This window comes from Columba livia, chromosome 1 (genome assembly GCF_036013475.1).
Source record: "Columba livia isolate bColLiv1 breed racing homer chromosome 1, bColLiv1.pat.W.v2, whole genome shotgun sequence".
NCBI classification, from domain to species: domain Eukaryota; kingdom Metazoa; phylum Chordata; class Aves; order Columbiformes; family Columbidae; genus Columba; species Columba livia.
This window is the reverse complement of record NC_088602.1, coordinates 45,233,739-45,252,001: the sequence shown is the minus strand read 5'-3', so window position 1 is coordinate 45,252,001 and position 18,263 is coordinate 45,233,739. Positions and strand designations below refer to the sequence as shown.

The following is an 18,263-nucleotide window of genomic DNA, read 5'->3' as shown; positions in this document are numbered from 1 at the left end:
AAGGTGAAGGCCTTACTCAAATACCAAGTCCTGCTAGGTGCTGAGAGACTTCCAGCTATCTTTGGAGACGATTCATGAATTTCATTCAAGACCTGCTCTAAATATAACCCTGTAGTATTAATATTAATAGAAGCCAAATATTTTGATTTGATATTTTATTGGAGAATGAACAAATATAGTAAACCTTCAATATCAGGACTCAAGGGGCTGTGGTAGCTGTAAAAAAGCTTGCTATTTAGGATTAAGGCAGTGAACTGTTTCATAATTTTTTTTCTCAGTTAAATATTTTCACCTATTAAACCATTGTTTGGATTTATTATTAGCATATAATTAGATTCTTTAGGTGGATACCTCATTTTACAGAATTAGAACTTTTTCCAGGTGGAATAATTTACTTGAAAAACAAGACAAATTTTAATTATGCCATTCATCCGATTGTTCAGGCTCCCTCCTTTAAAACGGCTAATTGGGATGAGACACTCCATCAGAATAGAAGCTTGGTGTCTGCCTAAGTGAACTCTCACTTTGAACTCTGTGGCATGATTTTTGTGAGAACCCTTCCACAGCTGGGAACAACTGGGTGTGTCACCTCTACAGAGCTGGGTAAGGAAGTGCTTAACATTTTAAAATAGTAACCGTGCTGACAACTGAGAGTCACTAAGCTTGTATTAGATTTTTACTTTTATATAAGTAAAAAAGAATCAAATGAAATATTAATACACCCTTGCATTAGTATTTAAAAATAAAAATAATCAAACTGCTGGGCTCTAAACCAATGTCTCCTCTGATGAAAAATAATAAAATCCTAGGCTAAAAAAAAAAAAAAATCATATGTGCTGAAAGAACACATACGCATTTACAAAAATAACTAGCCATGAAACAAAGATACGCACATGACTGCCGGACATGGTATGTGAGGAATAAGTCCATCTGGATAATCTTTATTGGAACACATGACGCATTACTGTACTACAGCATTCAGCAATAACTTCTGCAGATTTGCAGAAAGACTGAACTATAAATCTCAGACATTAATCCACACTCTCATTTTCATTGGCAGAAAATAAACCATCCATGCCAGTATATTTTTCCACATCACCCGACTACTAATCTCATCGCTGATCTGGCAAAGCATGGAGTTTGCAAGGCTTTGAAAACAGTAACTAGTAATTTTAACCAGCCCTCTCCACACAAACTTCTAAACAATAAAATTTTAAGGAGCTTTTGCTTTGCAAAAAGGATAATCACATAATCACTTGGAACTACGAGCCTAGATATTTAAGAGGATTCTTGCCCCTCCTGTCCCAGATACGAGTAGTAATTACAGAGGAGGGTTTCACATTATGCCTGCAGATCATCTCAGTTGCAACAGAAAACAAAATACAAGTGAAAGTTGCAACCTCCTTACCAGATAGGAGGATTATTTTTTTAGTACAACTTCTGGCAAGTCATGAGGAACAGAGGGTCTTCACCTTAACTCAGGTGACATAAGAACATTACACCACACACAAATATAAGAGAGCTTGGTGTCTGTGAATGGCTTGGCATTATTGTTGATGAGACAGAAAACCAGAGTGCTATCAGTAAAGGTACAGTGAAAGGCAGCAACCACACCCAGAAATAAGGTGTGAGGAGAGAATAACTTTTCCTGCTGGGAAGGGAGCCTGCCGAGGTGGGACAGGACATTGGTCTGAGATGCCAACAGCCTGAGGGTGTAGGACTTCCTGCACGGCAAGGAGGAAGAGGTACCACATGCAACTGCCAGGCAGCAGAGACAGGAGGAGCAGAGGGAACACGTCTCCACAGAGGACATCCCTCTCAGAGGGGATGCCTTCCTCCTGCACGGCCTTCCCCTCATCAGAGCCACCAAGTCTACAGAAGGCCTAGCACACCAGGGACAAAGATGCAACCTCCTAGTCAGCGTCAGGCACTGGTTTTGCTCTGCCATAAGACAACTCTTGCGTCGTCCGCAGCATCAGAAGCAGACAAACCGTTTTAACAGCACCCTCCCCTATCTACTTTCCACATACATGGCAAATCAGGCATCTTATGCCTGGCAGTATATGCACGTATCCCACCAGCACCCTGTCCTCAGCCATCGCAGCCTGAGAAGCTGACTGTTCGAGCAACAGTTTACTTAATCTGTTTTGGGTGGATAAAAAGCCTGTGCTAGTGGTGGTGCAACAGCAGAACACAGCAATACTGCTGAGGTGTCAAAATACACACTGCTTCAGGCACACATTAACGTTATCCTGTACAGTCTACTGCAGCTGGTTTAAGATGTGGGCAATGAGCCTCAGGTGATGGTGGCAAAGTGAATTTGCTTAGGAATCTCAGTAAGCCAAAAATGAAATGCAATCTTTTATTAACAAAACAAACAAACAAAATAGTATATTATAAAAGTTTTACCCCTGTGACAATAAATAATTTAATGCTAAGATCAAGGATAACAGAGGACAACACAAAAGCAAGATATAAAACAGTCTCTCTTTTCTAAGGCCTGGCATCCTACAAGTTCTGAATAAATTCATAATTCAGCTTGAATGTATGAAATTATTTATTTCTATTAAATAATTTAAAAAATATATCAGATACAAGTTCTTGATCAGACAGCATTTCTCTCCTGATAGACACATGACTCTCTGGAAATCCTCTGTCCTCAGGGTAGTCAAGTGATACATAATTAACTTTTCAATTGAGAGAGTTATCTTCACATAGCTTATTCCCTTTATTTCTTGCAATAAAACTTCCCTCCCCAAACTCCTAAAGACATCAAAATGTGCAAGCATGGTTAGGTTACCATTTTACAGAGTGCTCAGAAGTTTTGAATTACTCTGTAAGCATTTTACATACACTGTGGGACTGTCATATGATATATAACATGTGGAAAATCAAAATTACATTGAAACAAATTAAAAGAGCATGGCTATATGGCTGGAAGCTCTTTTGATGCTAACCCAGACCCCTTGCCTTGCTGTCCATAAGAAGCGCTCAATGGTTAAATCTGCTTTTTTTGAAAAACACTAATTAAACTGTTGCTGAGTAGGCATGATGTAAAACCCCCACTGCCTTATGACGACTTCAAATTCCAGCCTTACTCTCTGCTCCAGAGCCGGGAAAGGAACCGGTGGAGCTGAAAGGATCAAATGAAACAAAAAAAACAAAACACCACAACCCTCGTTACAGACCCACCAGATGAATTTCATGGCTGACCTCACTTGGGAACCACAGTTAACGTAGGGACAAGTTGGACAACATGCCTTGCACAAGAGTTTGCCAACTCAACCTCCCGGGGTTTCAGCTTGTCGCTATTGACACTGCTGAAGACCAGCTCCTGGCAGCCTCCAACCCTTCCCAGCTACATCCTCGGAGAAAACCTCCACCAAAGTAACTTCAGCGAGGGTTTTGTGGATAACTAAAGCGTGGCAGAGCTTACCAACCCCCCGGCTTTCAGCATGATATAGGAACCAGCAAGGAAAATACCGGTGCCCTGGAAAGGCACCAGGTCCCTAAACACCAAGAGTGAGAAATTACATTTCAGGTGTGAGTCAAAGACTGGAAAACACGTTACCATCTCAAGTATCAGACCTCAAACCAGTACAAACTTTCATTCTGAAACCAGGCAGAGAGTATGTCAACATGCTACCACCCAATCCACCTACAAGAAATTTCTTTCTAATTAAAGCAGTTATGTGTCATTTCACAATATTTTTTCCTTGTATTTACAGAAGGATTACTGCCTATTCTTCTTTGATAAAACTGTTAATTTAAGACAGGAATCAACTCTTAACCTGACAGGATTCCAGCAAAACTAACTAAAGCTTTTCTTTATTTTTTTGAGACTAAACAATAAATTCACTCTTTATTCTAACACAATAAAACCAGCTAATACAGTAACAAAGCAAGACGCTCTATGACAATATTTTTCCATGACATATTTATCTTAAAACACCTGTTACCTGTCCATATACTAAAGCCCTACCTGAATCTCTCAGAAACTAGAAGTCAGGAAACACAGCAGCCCTGAAATCTGAGAATCCACTAATTATATTTCAGGACCCAACCATTGCTATTTTACAGGAAAACTGTTTTCTCTGTAAACATGACATTGCCCTTTGTGCAATTCAGTACTTGGGTTTCTATTCACAGCCCACCTCCACCCCTACCCCCCTCTTGACAGAAGATGTGACATTTGGTGACAAACACCTGATTACTATTTGGAGTGTCAAGAACAGTGGTCCTTTAGGAACACCATACCTGAGGCACAGAGCCATTCAGATAAGTATCAGAAGTACCAACTCAGCCTTTCAGATTTTATATCGGCAATCTCAAAGAATAAGGAAAGCGATGCTTTTGATATCATCTAACAGTTAATTTTACTCCAAGTTTAAAATAACTTGAACACTTTCCATCTCATATATTAAATGCTGTAAATATTAATTAGCAATTAGTTTGCTTGTAAGGCATAATAATACTTCATTTTTTAAATTCAATTTGTGCAAATCTTCTCTACCAGTCTTAATGCTTAAACCCTCACCACAGCATTCAGAACTGCTTGTACCAGATGAAAAGAATAATTTTCCACAAATAAACATTCAAAAAAGACCGTGAAACAGCTTAGAGGGAAAAGGAGAGGGAGAAAACAAACCCACAAAACTCACTTGACTGTAACTCGATTGGACAAATCCTGAAGATCTCCTGGGTGAAAAAGCTGAGCTTCTTTCAGTCCAATATTTTCACACGCTTTCAGAAAAACATTTATATTATCCTGCGAAGAGAAGTAGAAAGCAGTTGCTTAGTTAAAAGCACTAAGCAGGTTTTGCAAGATGCTTAGCGAGAGCTTCTAAATGTCAAAGTCCAGCTCACGGAAATAATACTGGGAAAAAAAAAAACAAACAACAGTCTTCTGGATTGCAAGCGCGGGTTGGTTTCTCAGGCAGCCGGGTTCTGATCGCAGGGACGGAGGGTACGTTAAAGATTACCTGGCATCAGGCAGCGGCGAGCCAGTAGGCAGCAATCTCCACTTTGATGTCAGCTCTGCTCAGCAAACAAACGCCCTCTTCCCAGCTTTGCACGACAAGCCTCACCTCTTGCCTTTAAAAATAACTCCAGCTACTGACATTCACCACCCAGAAACTCTTGGCAGGGGAGGACGGAGAGGAGGGACACGCTGTTTCTGTGCTCACAGGAGCGATGAGAGAACACTGCACCTGGAGTATGGGTTTGGTTGCTGAGGAAAAGCTCCAGAGAGACAGAAACCAAACCGTATTCAGAGCTGCTGCTCCCCTTCTTGGGGGGGGTTTCTCTCCTTTGCGTTCCTCCCCTTCCTCTCCACCCTCCCATCTCAAACAAATATATAACAAAATATAGGTGCGGTGTATTACAGCACCCACTTGCTGCACCTGCTTCAGATCAGCTGAATAGCAATGCTTAAAAAAAAAAATAAAAATCCAGCGATATAGAGAGAGATTATACAACTTGTGATCTCTTTCCACTTCATAAACAATAGGCAATAGGCAAGAAATTCCTTCTCGTTAAGGCGGAATGCTATCAACAACAAAAGAATGTGCCCTCTTGCGCACTTGCTCCGTTCAGCTGGAAGCCACAGGAAAAGGTACACAAAGTTACTTAATTCATAAACTACGTACAGCCCTGTCATTCGAAAGCTTTGTAAGTCAAGGGGCCGGTATCCGAGTCTCACAGTATGAAAAAGCAATTTCACATGCTTTAAACTTTTTTTTTGACACATACTCACTGGATGTAACAGTTATTCTACCATTTAAAATTTATTAGAAAAAAACAATCCACAAAAAAAAAAAAAAAAAAAAACAGCTGTTTCTAATACATACTTTGAAAAGTAAAACAAACACTTTGAAAGAAGTAAAACAAACCCAAGAATCCCCAAAACCTTCTGTTTTGAAGGTCCCTGGGATTCTAGTATTTCTTATCAGTCTGGAAACACAGCTTCATTCTAGGAAAATATTTGAACAAGGTATTATCCCCTGTGCAGGCTGCAGGCTCCGTGTTACCACATCTGCAAAACCCCAAGTGTCTCACACCATGAAGTTTATGCCCCAAAGTGTGACACACACTGTCCTGCTGTGGGGGGACGTGACAAGACAATGATGATGGGGGACACCATGAGGTGGCAGATGAGGAGAGGAGGCTGGAAAAGATGGAGGACAGGCAACCTCCCCCCTGCACCAGCTCCTGCGATACCCAAGGAGCTGCCTGCACAAGTGGCCAAGGTAGAGCTTCATGTTGGGGATGCAACCTCAGGAACGGCATTTACTTTTCCTCTCCATGCAATGCCCCTTTTTCCTTTCTGTGCAGAGGGAAAGCTGCCTAGAAGTGTCAGTTTTATTCAATTAATATCCGAATGTCACTTTAGCAACGAAAACCCCAAGGTTTTGAAAAAGCAATGTTTCTTCTGCATGCAAGAGGCCATAGGTTAGAGTCCCATTGCGAGAAGATGAGGAACTACTTGTTAAAAAAAAAAAACACCCAAGTATCAGGTCAGTGTTCAGGGGCCCTGGGGAGTCCAAGAAACATGGAGGTAAAGAAAAGGAAGAAAGCAACAGAGCAGAAGAAACAAGTAGTTGCATGGTAAAGAGCAGAACTGTAAGCCACACCAAGGCAAGCTGCCTTGACTGGGCTGCCCAGTTGCCAAAGCTCAGCGTAAACTCCCAAGTGGATGGGTTATGTCAACTGAACTGAACTGAATGAGCACATTGTGCAGGTAAATAAGGAAGAAGAGTCAGAGGTTTAGAGAAATGGATGCTGCCTACACCCTGAGCACAAAGAAACAAACTAAAAGAGTTGCTCATCAGCGGCTGCTCAGCTGCACAACCACCAAACTACTGGCGCATGAGAGAATTAGATTTTGAAGGTGACACAGCAATTAAACCTATTAAACATCAGCTCTCTGATAAATAACAGAGCCCCTGAGAACATCACCACAGACATGAGTCAAGCCCTTCAGAAATAGGGCAAAATCAGGGGGAGACAGCACAGGAGGCAGAACACACTAGTCATGGTGTCAAAATCTGCCTTCCCCCAAGCCAGCAATCTGATCACATCTGCCATCTCGCAGGTGACTGCTCCAACACCAGCTCTCCTCCTGTCAGGTCTGGAATTCACCCTTAGAGCATCAAGAGGGGTTACCCCAAAGGCTACTGCTTCAGGTTTGGACATTGACACAAAAAGGTATAATTTCAAGAAATCAGCACTTCTAAACACCAACCTTGCCAAGCTATTCTTGACCATCCATAATCACTGTAGTAAATCACTGAAGCTACAGGTCTCAAAATAGCTAGCAGCTGTTTTAAACTCTACCAGAATAATGAACACGAAAATGCATTTTAAATAGCACTACAGATATAAGCAGGGAAAAAAAATGACAAGCTATCAACCTTGCAATTAGATTTATCACTAAAGATGTGAACAGGAACATTGTTCAGTGATTAATGCACTCAAATATAGAAGCCATCCTGCTATTCCTTTTACCAATGTAATTGTACTTTGATAAGATTCATGGTCATTGCCACTTCAGCTCCAAAGAGTATATTGCAATCTGAATCTCATCCTATTCCACAAAAAGGATTCTTTTTGAACATTCAGAACTCAAAAGTCTGGAGGAAAACAACATACCAGACCTATCTTGTGGGTACCACAGGTCACCCAAGCAGTGTGCTTGAGGAAAAAAAGGGTTTCATGCTGTGTCCACAACTGCCCTCTGGCATCAAGGCCTCCCCAACCTCTGTAGACAAAGGCAGGGCATTTAAATTTAAGAAAGATTCAAATTAGCAGATTTGCAGAGAAAGAGGAGTACAATGAGGAGAGGACAGGGGACCTATATAATGAGAACAGGAGAACTTGGTTCCGTTATGCCAATAAAACAGAGCATGAGAGGCAATACTGCTGCCATCTACCAGCACAACGAGAGCAACACCAGAAAGGGTGCAAAGAGTTGCCCAGTCCAAAAACAAAGACACATGGTCAGGCAGATCAAATATGTTTCTGCAGAAAGCAAAGTTTATGACCATTAAAAAAAGAAAGCTTTTGAACTGACTAATGGGGACAAAAATCAACAAGTTGAATCTAATACAGAGCTCGATCAATGCATTTCTGTGAGCATCTGAAGTTGGAATTGGCATCATATAATTATAGATCCTAAATCACAACAAAAATAAAGCTTGAAGTCTAAACCACAAAATTCAAGTGCAATTCATTTTGGTATGTTATTGCTACTTCTAAGTGTTTTGGTGGGAGGGGATGAGGAGGCTGGAAGGAGACCGGAGGGAAGCTAGATTTTTTTTTTCTCCAGATGCTGTGCACAATACAACAGCAGAGCAATTCAGATGCTCCCAGCACAGCTGGAGTTTCCCACAAGCCATATAAGACTTACATTAAAAGCACAGCACAGAACGCTGACTAGGTCATGTTATTACCGTTCAACATTTCATTTTTGCCTCAAACTTCAAAGTCAGCCACACCCAAAAACTCTGCAAAGCCGTAACATGGGAGATGGAGCCGGCGGTGGGAAGCAAGTCATCCATGAGCAGGAATTTAAACACCACTGTTCAGAGGAATGGCCAATGACACCACATGCTTTCAGGCATGCACCTGCCTTTCAGATCCCCACAGGGCATTGGTAGCCACAGAACCTTCCCTCTGCCTCTTGCTCAAACATCCCCCTCTAGCCAATGTTGAGAAAGACACAAGATTGCATGAGACCGTATTGAAAGTGAGACTGTGGTCCAAGCCCTCCCTCCAGCATCCTAGCGGAGCAGGGTTGCCTTTCTCACTCCAGCAACTCCATGGACATGAGGAAAGATCTGAGTCTTCCCTGTCCTTCTTTGCCAGACCTCAGTGCTGCTTCTGCTCCTGACCATGGGGCAGGGGGCTGCACCAGAGCTCTGCAGCACCAGCAGGTCCATGGGGTGGGAAGAGCAGGGATGCTGCCACAGGGGCCATTCCCATCATTGTCCTCCAGGCCACAAAGAAGAAAGAAGCCAGTCACTGTATGGGAAAACATGAGAATATGGACAACTTCCTCTAAAAAATAACAATTAAAAAAAAGTAATTAAAAAAAAAATCACAACCGGCAGTGGTGCTGCTTGCGACTGTTATCAGCTCCTAATGTACATCACCATGGCAAGACCTTGAGACCAAGATGATGCAGCACTATGAAAAGGAAGACAAACACACAGCACTGGTGAAGTGGGGCAGTACGTAGGTTCCTCAGTGGCTAAAAACACAGGGGGGAAAAAGAACGGGCACGCCTAGAATGGAAAAAATAGCATGAACAACAGGGAAATGAGAGAAAAGACAGGAGCAGATATACAAAAACAATCCAGAAAGTGTTGACTTCAAGTAAAAAAACCAAAACCAGACAACAAAAAAAACAACCACAACCTGAAAAGGGACATGCAGTAGGTAAAATACAACAAAAACTTTAAAAATTTCTCAAGTGAAAGAGCATGAAGTAATCAGTAACTGAGAGGTCTCCATATAAGAATTTTAAAATACCATCTTGTTTTCACTACATATGTGCAATGCAATATCACACTAAATTCAGCTTGAGCTGCACTTTAATTAAAAAAATAAATCCCTCATTATCGTTATTATCTAGGTGAGGCAGGAATATTGATTTATTAAACTAGCGTGTAAATACATTTGATTTCTTTAGGGTGCAGTCATGCCGTGTGGTAAGCCTCCCTACTCTCTAGTTAACTGCTTCTCCGAAACCCTACACATGCACCAAAACAGTGAGACCTCGTAGGCATACAAGTTACAGCACATCTTCCAATTCAGTTGGCATCTGGGAGAAAAACAATGTAATTAACAGTGTTTTTTCTGTATTTCCTGGCTGCAACAGCCGATGGATGAAGACAGCCCGTTGTCTCATGCAAATACTCACCTGTTTCAGTTAAAGCCCTTACTTCTAATGCTGTTCAAGTTCTGGTTTTCCTTTTGGTTTATTTGTTTGGTTTTTGTTTTGTTTTGCCCCCTTTGGGGGAGGAGTGGTGTGTGGGGGGGTGAAGGTGGTGTGTTTAGTTTAGTTTAGTTTTGTTGGTTTTTTTTTCCTCCAGAGTTTGAAGGGCAGGATGGGAACATAATTTCATAATAGCACCTGATGCTCCCAGGACTGTGAAGCATATTTGCTTGGAAGTATTACAGCATCATGTAGACTGTGACTTGGTGCCAGAAGTTGTTTTCAATCTCCAGGCTCCAAAAAAAAGAGAAAGGAAAAAGCCTCTCAGTACCTACGGTGCCTAGCAACAAAAACTTTCGACATTTTAGGAGGAGAGACTGATGCATTTTTTTGGCTACAGAATTCTGAAAATCACCTGAACAGATCATATTTAACAGGCGTGTTTCTTAGTACGACATTTATGAAGACATTTGGAATCATCTTGAAAGCTTACGCTCTGTCTCCCTTCGTTCCGCATTCACGACAAATCCTCCTTATTGGCACGCGCACTCCCCTAAGTAAGGGCCTATTTCCATTACAAAAAGAGCTGTTTTTTAAAAGTAGAAAATTATTTTCATAGATGCAGCATTATACTGATTACTAAAGCTGGCTCAAATCAGTTTAATAGAGAATTCAGAGCTGTATGTTGCAGCAGCATCACCACGCAGCTACGTGTTGTTTATATTCGGAGGTGGGGTAAGGGAAGAAACCTTCAACGTGAGCTTGTTGAACAAGTTGGGTGACTTGCTCTTCCTCGGAGGTACGTTTCGGTTATTAGCGCTGGGTGCGGGATGGGGGCAGAAGGGGCGAGGGGGGAGAGCAGGGAACGGGGCTGAACTACAGGTCTGGGAGCCAGGAACTCCCAGTTACCACCTTGACCTTGCATGTCGGGATGCTCAGTGCCCATCACTCACTTCTCCCGCCTGCAGACTGCGATCCCAGCTCCTGCAGCTCTCTGTATTTCTCAGAAGGCTGCCAATGGGTTCAACATTGAGCCAAATGGAGGAGGAGAAGGAGTGGGTGGAACAGCTGAACTAGTTTTTTTTCTCCCTTTTTGGGCTCAAAACTAAAAATAATAATTAAATCAATCATCCTGCAGGCATACTTTGCCTTAAGAGTGACCTCAAGGCTTCTGTTTGGTAAATTATCCCATCTATAACAGCGCGCACAGAGCACGATATTGGCCAAAGATCAGAAACGATGCTAATTGCTTTGCCACTCCCCTCTGTATGCCCTTCGTTGTTTTTCCACATTGTGTAAAATAATAAATTACTGTGATCCTTGACACAAGGATTCCCTGCTCCAGCTCTACTTATGATTACAGACACCAACTCTTCAACGACCCACTCCCAGAATTCCTCTCAAAAAGCAGGTGCTCCCATGGCCAGAATCCAGGAATGAAACCTTCTGCACACACTCTCCCCTCACCTTGGTGCTCCCAGTATCAATAATTGTAAATCATAGCCAGGAAGAGGAACGTTGTAATTCACAGGTCTCACCAGAGTTCAACCATTACGGAAATCACATTCTGAAGCAGCATTTTGGTTTTGGACAAGGCCCACGTATCCCCCATACTCCAGCTCCATCTGTGATGACAGCAGCTGTAAGACCAAGGTATGTTTGGAAGGATCTTCCCCAGAGTTTGTTCCTCAGCTCCCAGCACTGCCCACCACCCTGTGTAACAGCCAGCAGAAGACCTCTCTGTCCAGCTCACCTCATTGCCTGCAACCTCTTGCAGCACTGAGCTGCACAGTTTCTTTCCAACATGAGTAATGGGATTGAGGAAAACAACAAAAATCAATGTGTTTTTTTGAAGAAGGACTTCCAAGTTGACAGTTTTAGAGGTGTTCGACATATGAAGAGACCAACTGTCTCAATGAACTGAAATCCCTCCCAGACCCACGTCTCTAGAGCGTAACCTTTGCTACGACATTACTGCCGTATACTACAGCGACAACGTGTACCAAATGAGCCTGTTATTGATAAGAGAGAGTGACTATAAGGTTGTAAAGTGCAGGTGAGTTTCTGGGATGTCACTGCTACCAAATAAGGCCGGCTGGAAAGAAGAAGGGCAAAAGTACAGCTTGTGGGCACCCCGGGCAGACATGCCTCGTTAATCAAGAGAGGTTGCTGTACTTCACAGCTTCATCCCATTTTGGACAAGACAAAGGGAATTTAGCTCACCCACTCATAGCCATTCGTACTGTAAAGAAAACAGAGGCTTGGAAAGCCACTATGGAATAACCATCCAGGGCTACTTCCATGTTTAGACAAGCCTTAACTTCCCCACGATTTACTTGCATTCCAGTCAAAGTCAAAGGAAGCTTAAAAAAAAAAAAAAAAAAAAGTGATGTGCTTTTCACCCCAAACAGTTTACACAAAACAGATTTACAGGCAAAGTGTGTAAAATACTCCAGCGCCAGGTCACTCCACTACACAGAACTGGAATGACAGTAATCCACTTAAAGGTGAAACTCCCCTGAAGCCTAATAAGTAATACAAGAAGTAAAGACCTCTTGTTCTTGAAACACAAAGTTTTGGCAGAGCTTGCTCCCCCACCCCTCCCTTTTTTTTTAAATTTTTTATTTGTATACAGTTTTCCTGTTTTGCTCACACAGGTTAACAATTTGACATAGATGAAATTCAGCCCCTCTGTACACAGGGCTTGAAACAGCAACTTGCCTTAGATCCTGAATTCATAGAGTAAAAATCATAGAATACTTTGGGTTGAAAGGGACTTTAAAAGGTCATCTAGTCCACCCCCCCTGCAATCAGCAGGGACATCTTCAACTCTGAGGCTGCTCAGAGCCCCGTCCAGCCTGACCTGGAATATCTCCAGGGATGGGGCATCTACCACCTCTCTGGGCAACCTGGGCCAGTGTTTCACCACCCTCATAGCAAAAAATTTCTTCCTTATGTCTAGCCTGAATCTCCCCTCTTAGTTTAAAACCATTGTCCTTTAGTTTAAACCCCCTGTCCTATCACAACAGGCCCTGCTAAAAAGTCTGTCCCCATCTTTCTTATAGGCCACTTTCAAGTCCTGAAAGGCTGCAATAAGGTCTCCCTGGAACCTTCTCCAGGCTGAACAATCAATTCTCTCGGCCTGTCCTCACAGGAGAATGTAGTCCCTGACTTTTAGATTATGATTTAGTACTTCATTCTTCCTAAAAGTGAATTTAGAAGTTTCCTCTAACTTTGCTTCCTTCATCAGCCAGATACGTTTTGTTTCTCAAGAGGATTAACATCCTACTGTTCTACTTAACCCTTGCTGCCCTACACTGGCTCATCCCACAGTGTAGAGGAGGTCCCCCTGTGCACCTGGATCAGCAAGCAGGTTTGGGGACAAGCTTCCTTGTGCTCCTCCCCAGTCTCACGCCACACAGAAAGCGAGCTGGGCACCCCACATTCCACAGCATTTGGCGTTGGCATCGTATTTAATCGCTCTTTAACATACATCACCGGAGGAGGGTGATTCAGCACAAGCACATGGGCGCGGAGGTGTTCAGACAGGCGTTAAAAGATGTGGTATGAGCATTTTGTGCCCAACAGAAGATCGAGTAGCATAGTTGTGTGGCTCTAGCACTGATACCACAGGAAAAAAAAATAAATAATTATCACTGCTGCAATTAACATTTACTTTTCTTTGGAAATTGCCATGAATTTTGAGCACCGTATATCAATAAATATTTGACAAGCCAGAGAGAAAAGCACCATAGCATCCAGCTTATGAAGATTTAACACAGATAAACACTGACTGCCGCAAGAAATCTCAAAACCACGCTTACTTGGCAAAGGCAGGAGAAATCAGATTATAAATGTCACAAGTATGATTTAAGGTGTGTACCTTTTCTACGTGGTTCACATTTTTTTTTTCCAGTTAGGAAGGAATGTTTCTTTACAAACACAGAAACAGTCATCGGGTATTTAAGGAAATAAAAATAGCATACAAATAATAGAGTATACCACAGACTACAGCTGATTGACTTGATAAATGGAAATTTTTTGCAGTTCCTTTGGCAACCATATTTATGTATTTTGCTAAGTGCTGGCAAGTTGAGGCAAAAACAGTCATACTTTTTCAGAGCTTTCATTTAGAGCAGGAGAAGGGATGAAAAATTTCCACATTAGAAAATTCTTGCTGCCAATCATATTACTTTACAGTTAGTTTGCAAGAATTTTACAATTAATTAATTAGCATTTTGATCTCTCTTCCCAGTAACATGCTGAAAGCATCAGTTTGGGACACATTATGCCATTTAAAGCATCACTAAAATGCTGCTTTTCATTCACAGAGATCAACCAACAGGCACAGCACTTACTGTCCCCCGACTACAGACCAAGGGCAAGTAGTTTAACCATCATTTCTTGATGTTTGTGCCCATATGATTTCTCCCTCCTAGATACATTTCACTTAATCATCACCCACCCAAAACCTGTCAAGTTCAATCCAGCGGCTGGGTTTCATTCTGCCTGATTGAAGTCTTGAGCAGCTACTAAAAATGTCACAAAGAGTTTGCATCAACCTCCCCTCTCCCCACACCCTACATTTCAAAGTGTTTAGGCAGCAACAGAAAACAATTAAAGGAAATTCAGAGTTAAGGCTGAAATGTACCATATGTTTTCAAGCAGAAGGGCACAAAACATCAGTAAACCACTGCCGAGATTACATACTCCCACTATCAGGCATTGAAAGACTACAGAACAATGTCATCTCTGACTATTAATAAACATACTTCCTTTCTAGCACACAACCCTCTTTTCTTAATTGTCTAGCGGAGGTATTTCCATACAAGCCACATTCTTCTTTCCCATAAGGCAGCAGAAAGAGTACCAGAAGTGATTTACAGTTCCACATACATTCCTATCAGGTCTTCAATCACTCCTGACATTTGGTAATTTATAGTTTTAAGTTCTCAGAACTCCAGTTAGATTTTTTTTTTTTTTCCCCCAGTTTGCAGTATAGTCTATGAGAGAATTCGACTGAGAGTCAAAATTTCACCCCTACCCTACTCTGACTTACTGACTGACCTACTAACACTCCTCTGCCAAGGCTCTGCTATCCTCAGGTGCAGAACTAAAACCATGGCAAAGACCTCTTTGCAAAGTACCCTGAGATCTAACATTTAAAAAGCTTTTCATAAGAGATAAGATTTCTCTTAAATTCTTAAGCATAATGATCAGGTTTCTAAAATGCTCCATAAACTTCCAAAGACCAAAAAAAACCCAAACAAAACTCATAACTTCCTATTGATTTTTTTAAATTGGAATTTTCATCCCCCAGTTTGTATGCCCATCATTCTCCCAAATTTGAAGCAACATCTGCTTAGGAATTTGAAGTAATGGCAACTGAGACTTCTGAATTTTGCAGTGACACGAATATACTAATTTCAAACTGCATTTCTCATAGCACTGACAAAAATCTCACTAAAATTCATTAAGTAAGAAATTTGATGGTTACATTTGAAATACCATGTTGTGTCACTTCCCAAGTGAAAAAATATTTTCTCAGACTAATATAAATTCCTTTATGTCCAGGAAACTTGTTTGAGCACTTCAGCTGGACCACTGATCAAAGAAAAAAGTTTCCCCTCCCATGTAATTGTACTTGTCAGAACAAAACTAGATACCTAAGGTGTATCCTAGTCACCTGTTTTGTAACAGTCATGTAGAAGTCTTCATCTGGTTTAAGCACTTTTAAAACCTAAAGACGTTACTTCACCTACATAAAACAATGCAGTTACAATGCTTCTCAGTATTTCATAAAACTAACATTTGCCAGAGCAGACAGGTTTCAAGCTGAGCATACCAGGCTGAAGTATCTGGAGGAAAAGGAAAAACAAAAACAAAAGTAAAAAAGACACAATCATGAAGAACATGGTGCCCCAAATTGCTTGTCTGTTTTTTAAGTATAGTAAAATATGATTACTTAAAGTTATGTTATCCTTCTCGGCAATTACGATTTCTTTATGAAAAAGATGTCTTGCTTCCCACAAAAAAAGTAATACTTACTGGAAGTTTTGTTACCTGCAGCATAAAAAGGATATTGTATGAAAAGAGGTAGATAGATACTATTATGAAGAAGAACCTGACCTCATGTCCATCATGTGAAGTTGCCTCAGGTTGCACCAAGGGAGGTCTAGATTGGATAGTAGGAAAAATTTCTTCAAGGAAAAGGTTGTCAGGCCTTGAACAGGCCGCCCAGGGAGGTGGTTGAGTCACCATCCCTGGAGATGTTTAAAAGACACACAGATGAGGTTCTTAGGGACATGGTTTAGTGCCAGAGTTAGGTTAACAGTTGGACTCAATGATTTAAATCAGGGGTGTCAAACTCATTTTCATTAGGGGCCACATCAGCCTTGCAGTTGCCTTCAAAGGGCTGAATGTAATTTTAGGTCCTAAAATTACATTTATACATATGACTTCCCTGATCTAAAGGGTCTCTTCTGAACAAAATGATTCTATGACCTGAAGTGCTTCTGAGCCTGCATTAAATGTACAGGACGCACCATAAAGGAGAGCACATACTGCATGAAGGGCAAGAGTTCTGTCAAGCTTTCTCCCCACTCCTCTTAACTTTTAGATGTGTTGAAGAATAAAAGTCACAAGAAAGACTAGATGCTACTGAAAAAAACAAAACAAAACAATCAAACAAACACAACAAACCAAAACCAACAACAGAAATCTCAACTCATGCAAGCAAAGATTACGCCAAGTAACTAGAAATCTCTTAAAATACTTGTCTTCTGAATTCCCCAACAACTTGTTGAGCAAATTCATCTGAAAACAGGCGATGATGCCCTTTAACTTTGTTTTCACATTGAAATTATCAACTTTTCAGAAAAAGATATGTATCGTCTTGCACCTTGCCTTATGAAAAGCAATACTGGACCAAACAGCTTCCAGGTAAAAGACATTGAACAGGACTTCAGCAAATTTGCCCTTTGCAGCAGTGCTGGGTACACACTCACCCTGTACATCTGAATTTACAGTTCACAGATGCATTAAAATCCCAGGACCCAGATCAGCCATGAGAAGAGTGATGGAGACAGGGCTCAAGGCAGAGGTACCTGTCAAAAAGGTGACTTGAACCTTCAGGAGAAAAAGTAATGCTCCACATCACTCAGTATTACTCCCTCATTGCTACAAAAATAAATATCAGACAAGTAAACAGAACACATCAAATGGTTATCAGCTCATTAGATAGCTCTTGACCAAAATTTATGAGGCTATTTCTTATGAGTGCTTTTGGACACTGTTAGTTGCTGCACAACCAGCAATTCCATCTGCCTTTGAGCCTTTATTTTTTGGTGTTTGGTAGCAAAGCAAATGAACTAAGTTACATAAAAGCTACTGTTATTTTATCTGCTTGTGCATTTGTCCTTCCTCATTCGACATAAAGAACTGAAAGGGGGAGAAGTAATCTTATGCTCAATTTTTCATACCAAAAAAGCTACTACTAATATTACTAATGTAGCCCATACTAGTCAAATTCCCAGACTAGTAGTTTAATATTTAAAAATTCAAGTTACTAAAACACAAAACAGAAAATGCAAGAAGACAGAAAGCATGGGCCAAATAAAGGCTATACTAAACACAAGGAAGCAAACAACAGGAGAAAATACATAGTCAGGATTTTCAGCATGAAGAAATCACCTTTGGAATAACTAGTGCTACTTTAAAAAGTAGGATTTTTAAAAAATTATAATAAAACCTCTCATATTACTATTACCATCAGGTTTTAAAATCTAATTGGAAAGCATAATTAATTTGATTTAAAGTAATCTAGAGAGGGAACTTCGTAGCCAAATCCTAAATAAAACATACAACTGAAATATTCACTTTCCAAGTGTGGATTTTGCCTGCAAAGTTGTTTTAAAAGTGACCTATAATAAAGTCAAAATGTTATCTGCATGCCATTCCCCTGCATCTCACACACACACAAAACTTATCAAGAAAGCCTTCCCACAGAAAAGGAAATTTTGGCCAGCACTACTTGATGACAAGAGATAAGGAAGTACCAGGGCGGTTCCATGGTTTGCAAAGTGTTACACACAAAGACCCAGAAAAACATTTTTTTAATGGCAGCATTTTTATCTTCTCCACCCCATCTTTATCTCCCCTTTCATTTTGGTATAGCTTGTTTTCATGTTTTTCCCCTTCTTACCTTTATTATTCCCTGCTTTCCTCATTTGGGAGGTATGCCAATGAGCTCTGTAACGAAGTGGCACTGCCCCACTGTTGGAGGTGGTTGTCTTGGTGCAAGTGGGATGAATACCTTCTGATACAG

General features: G+C 41.1%; 1 protein-coding gene across 19 annotated transcripts in view; it reads right to left on the bottom strand.

Moving 5' to 3' along the window:
• Positions 1–18,263, bottom strand: part of LMO7 (LIM domain 7) — a 134,959-nt gene that overhangs the window by 72,000 nt on the left and 44,696 nt on the right. For all 19 annotated transcript variants that reach the window (XM_065055704.1, XM_065055941.1, XM_065055724.1 and 16 more), the window contains exon 4: positions 4,662–4,768. In XM_065055704.1, coding sequence (XP_064911776.1) covers positions 4,662–4,768 — 107 coding nt within the window. The remainder of the gene's footprint in view (positions 1–4,661; positions 4,769–18,263) is intronic.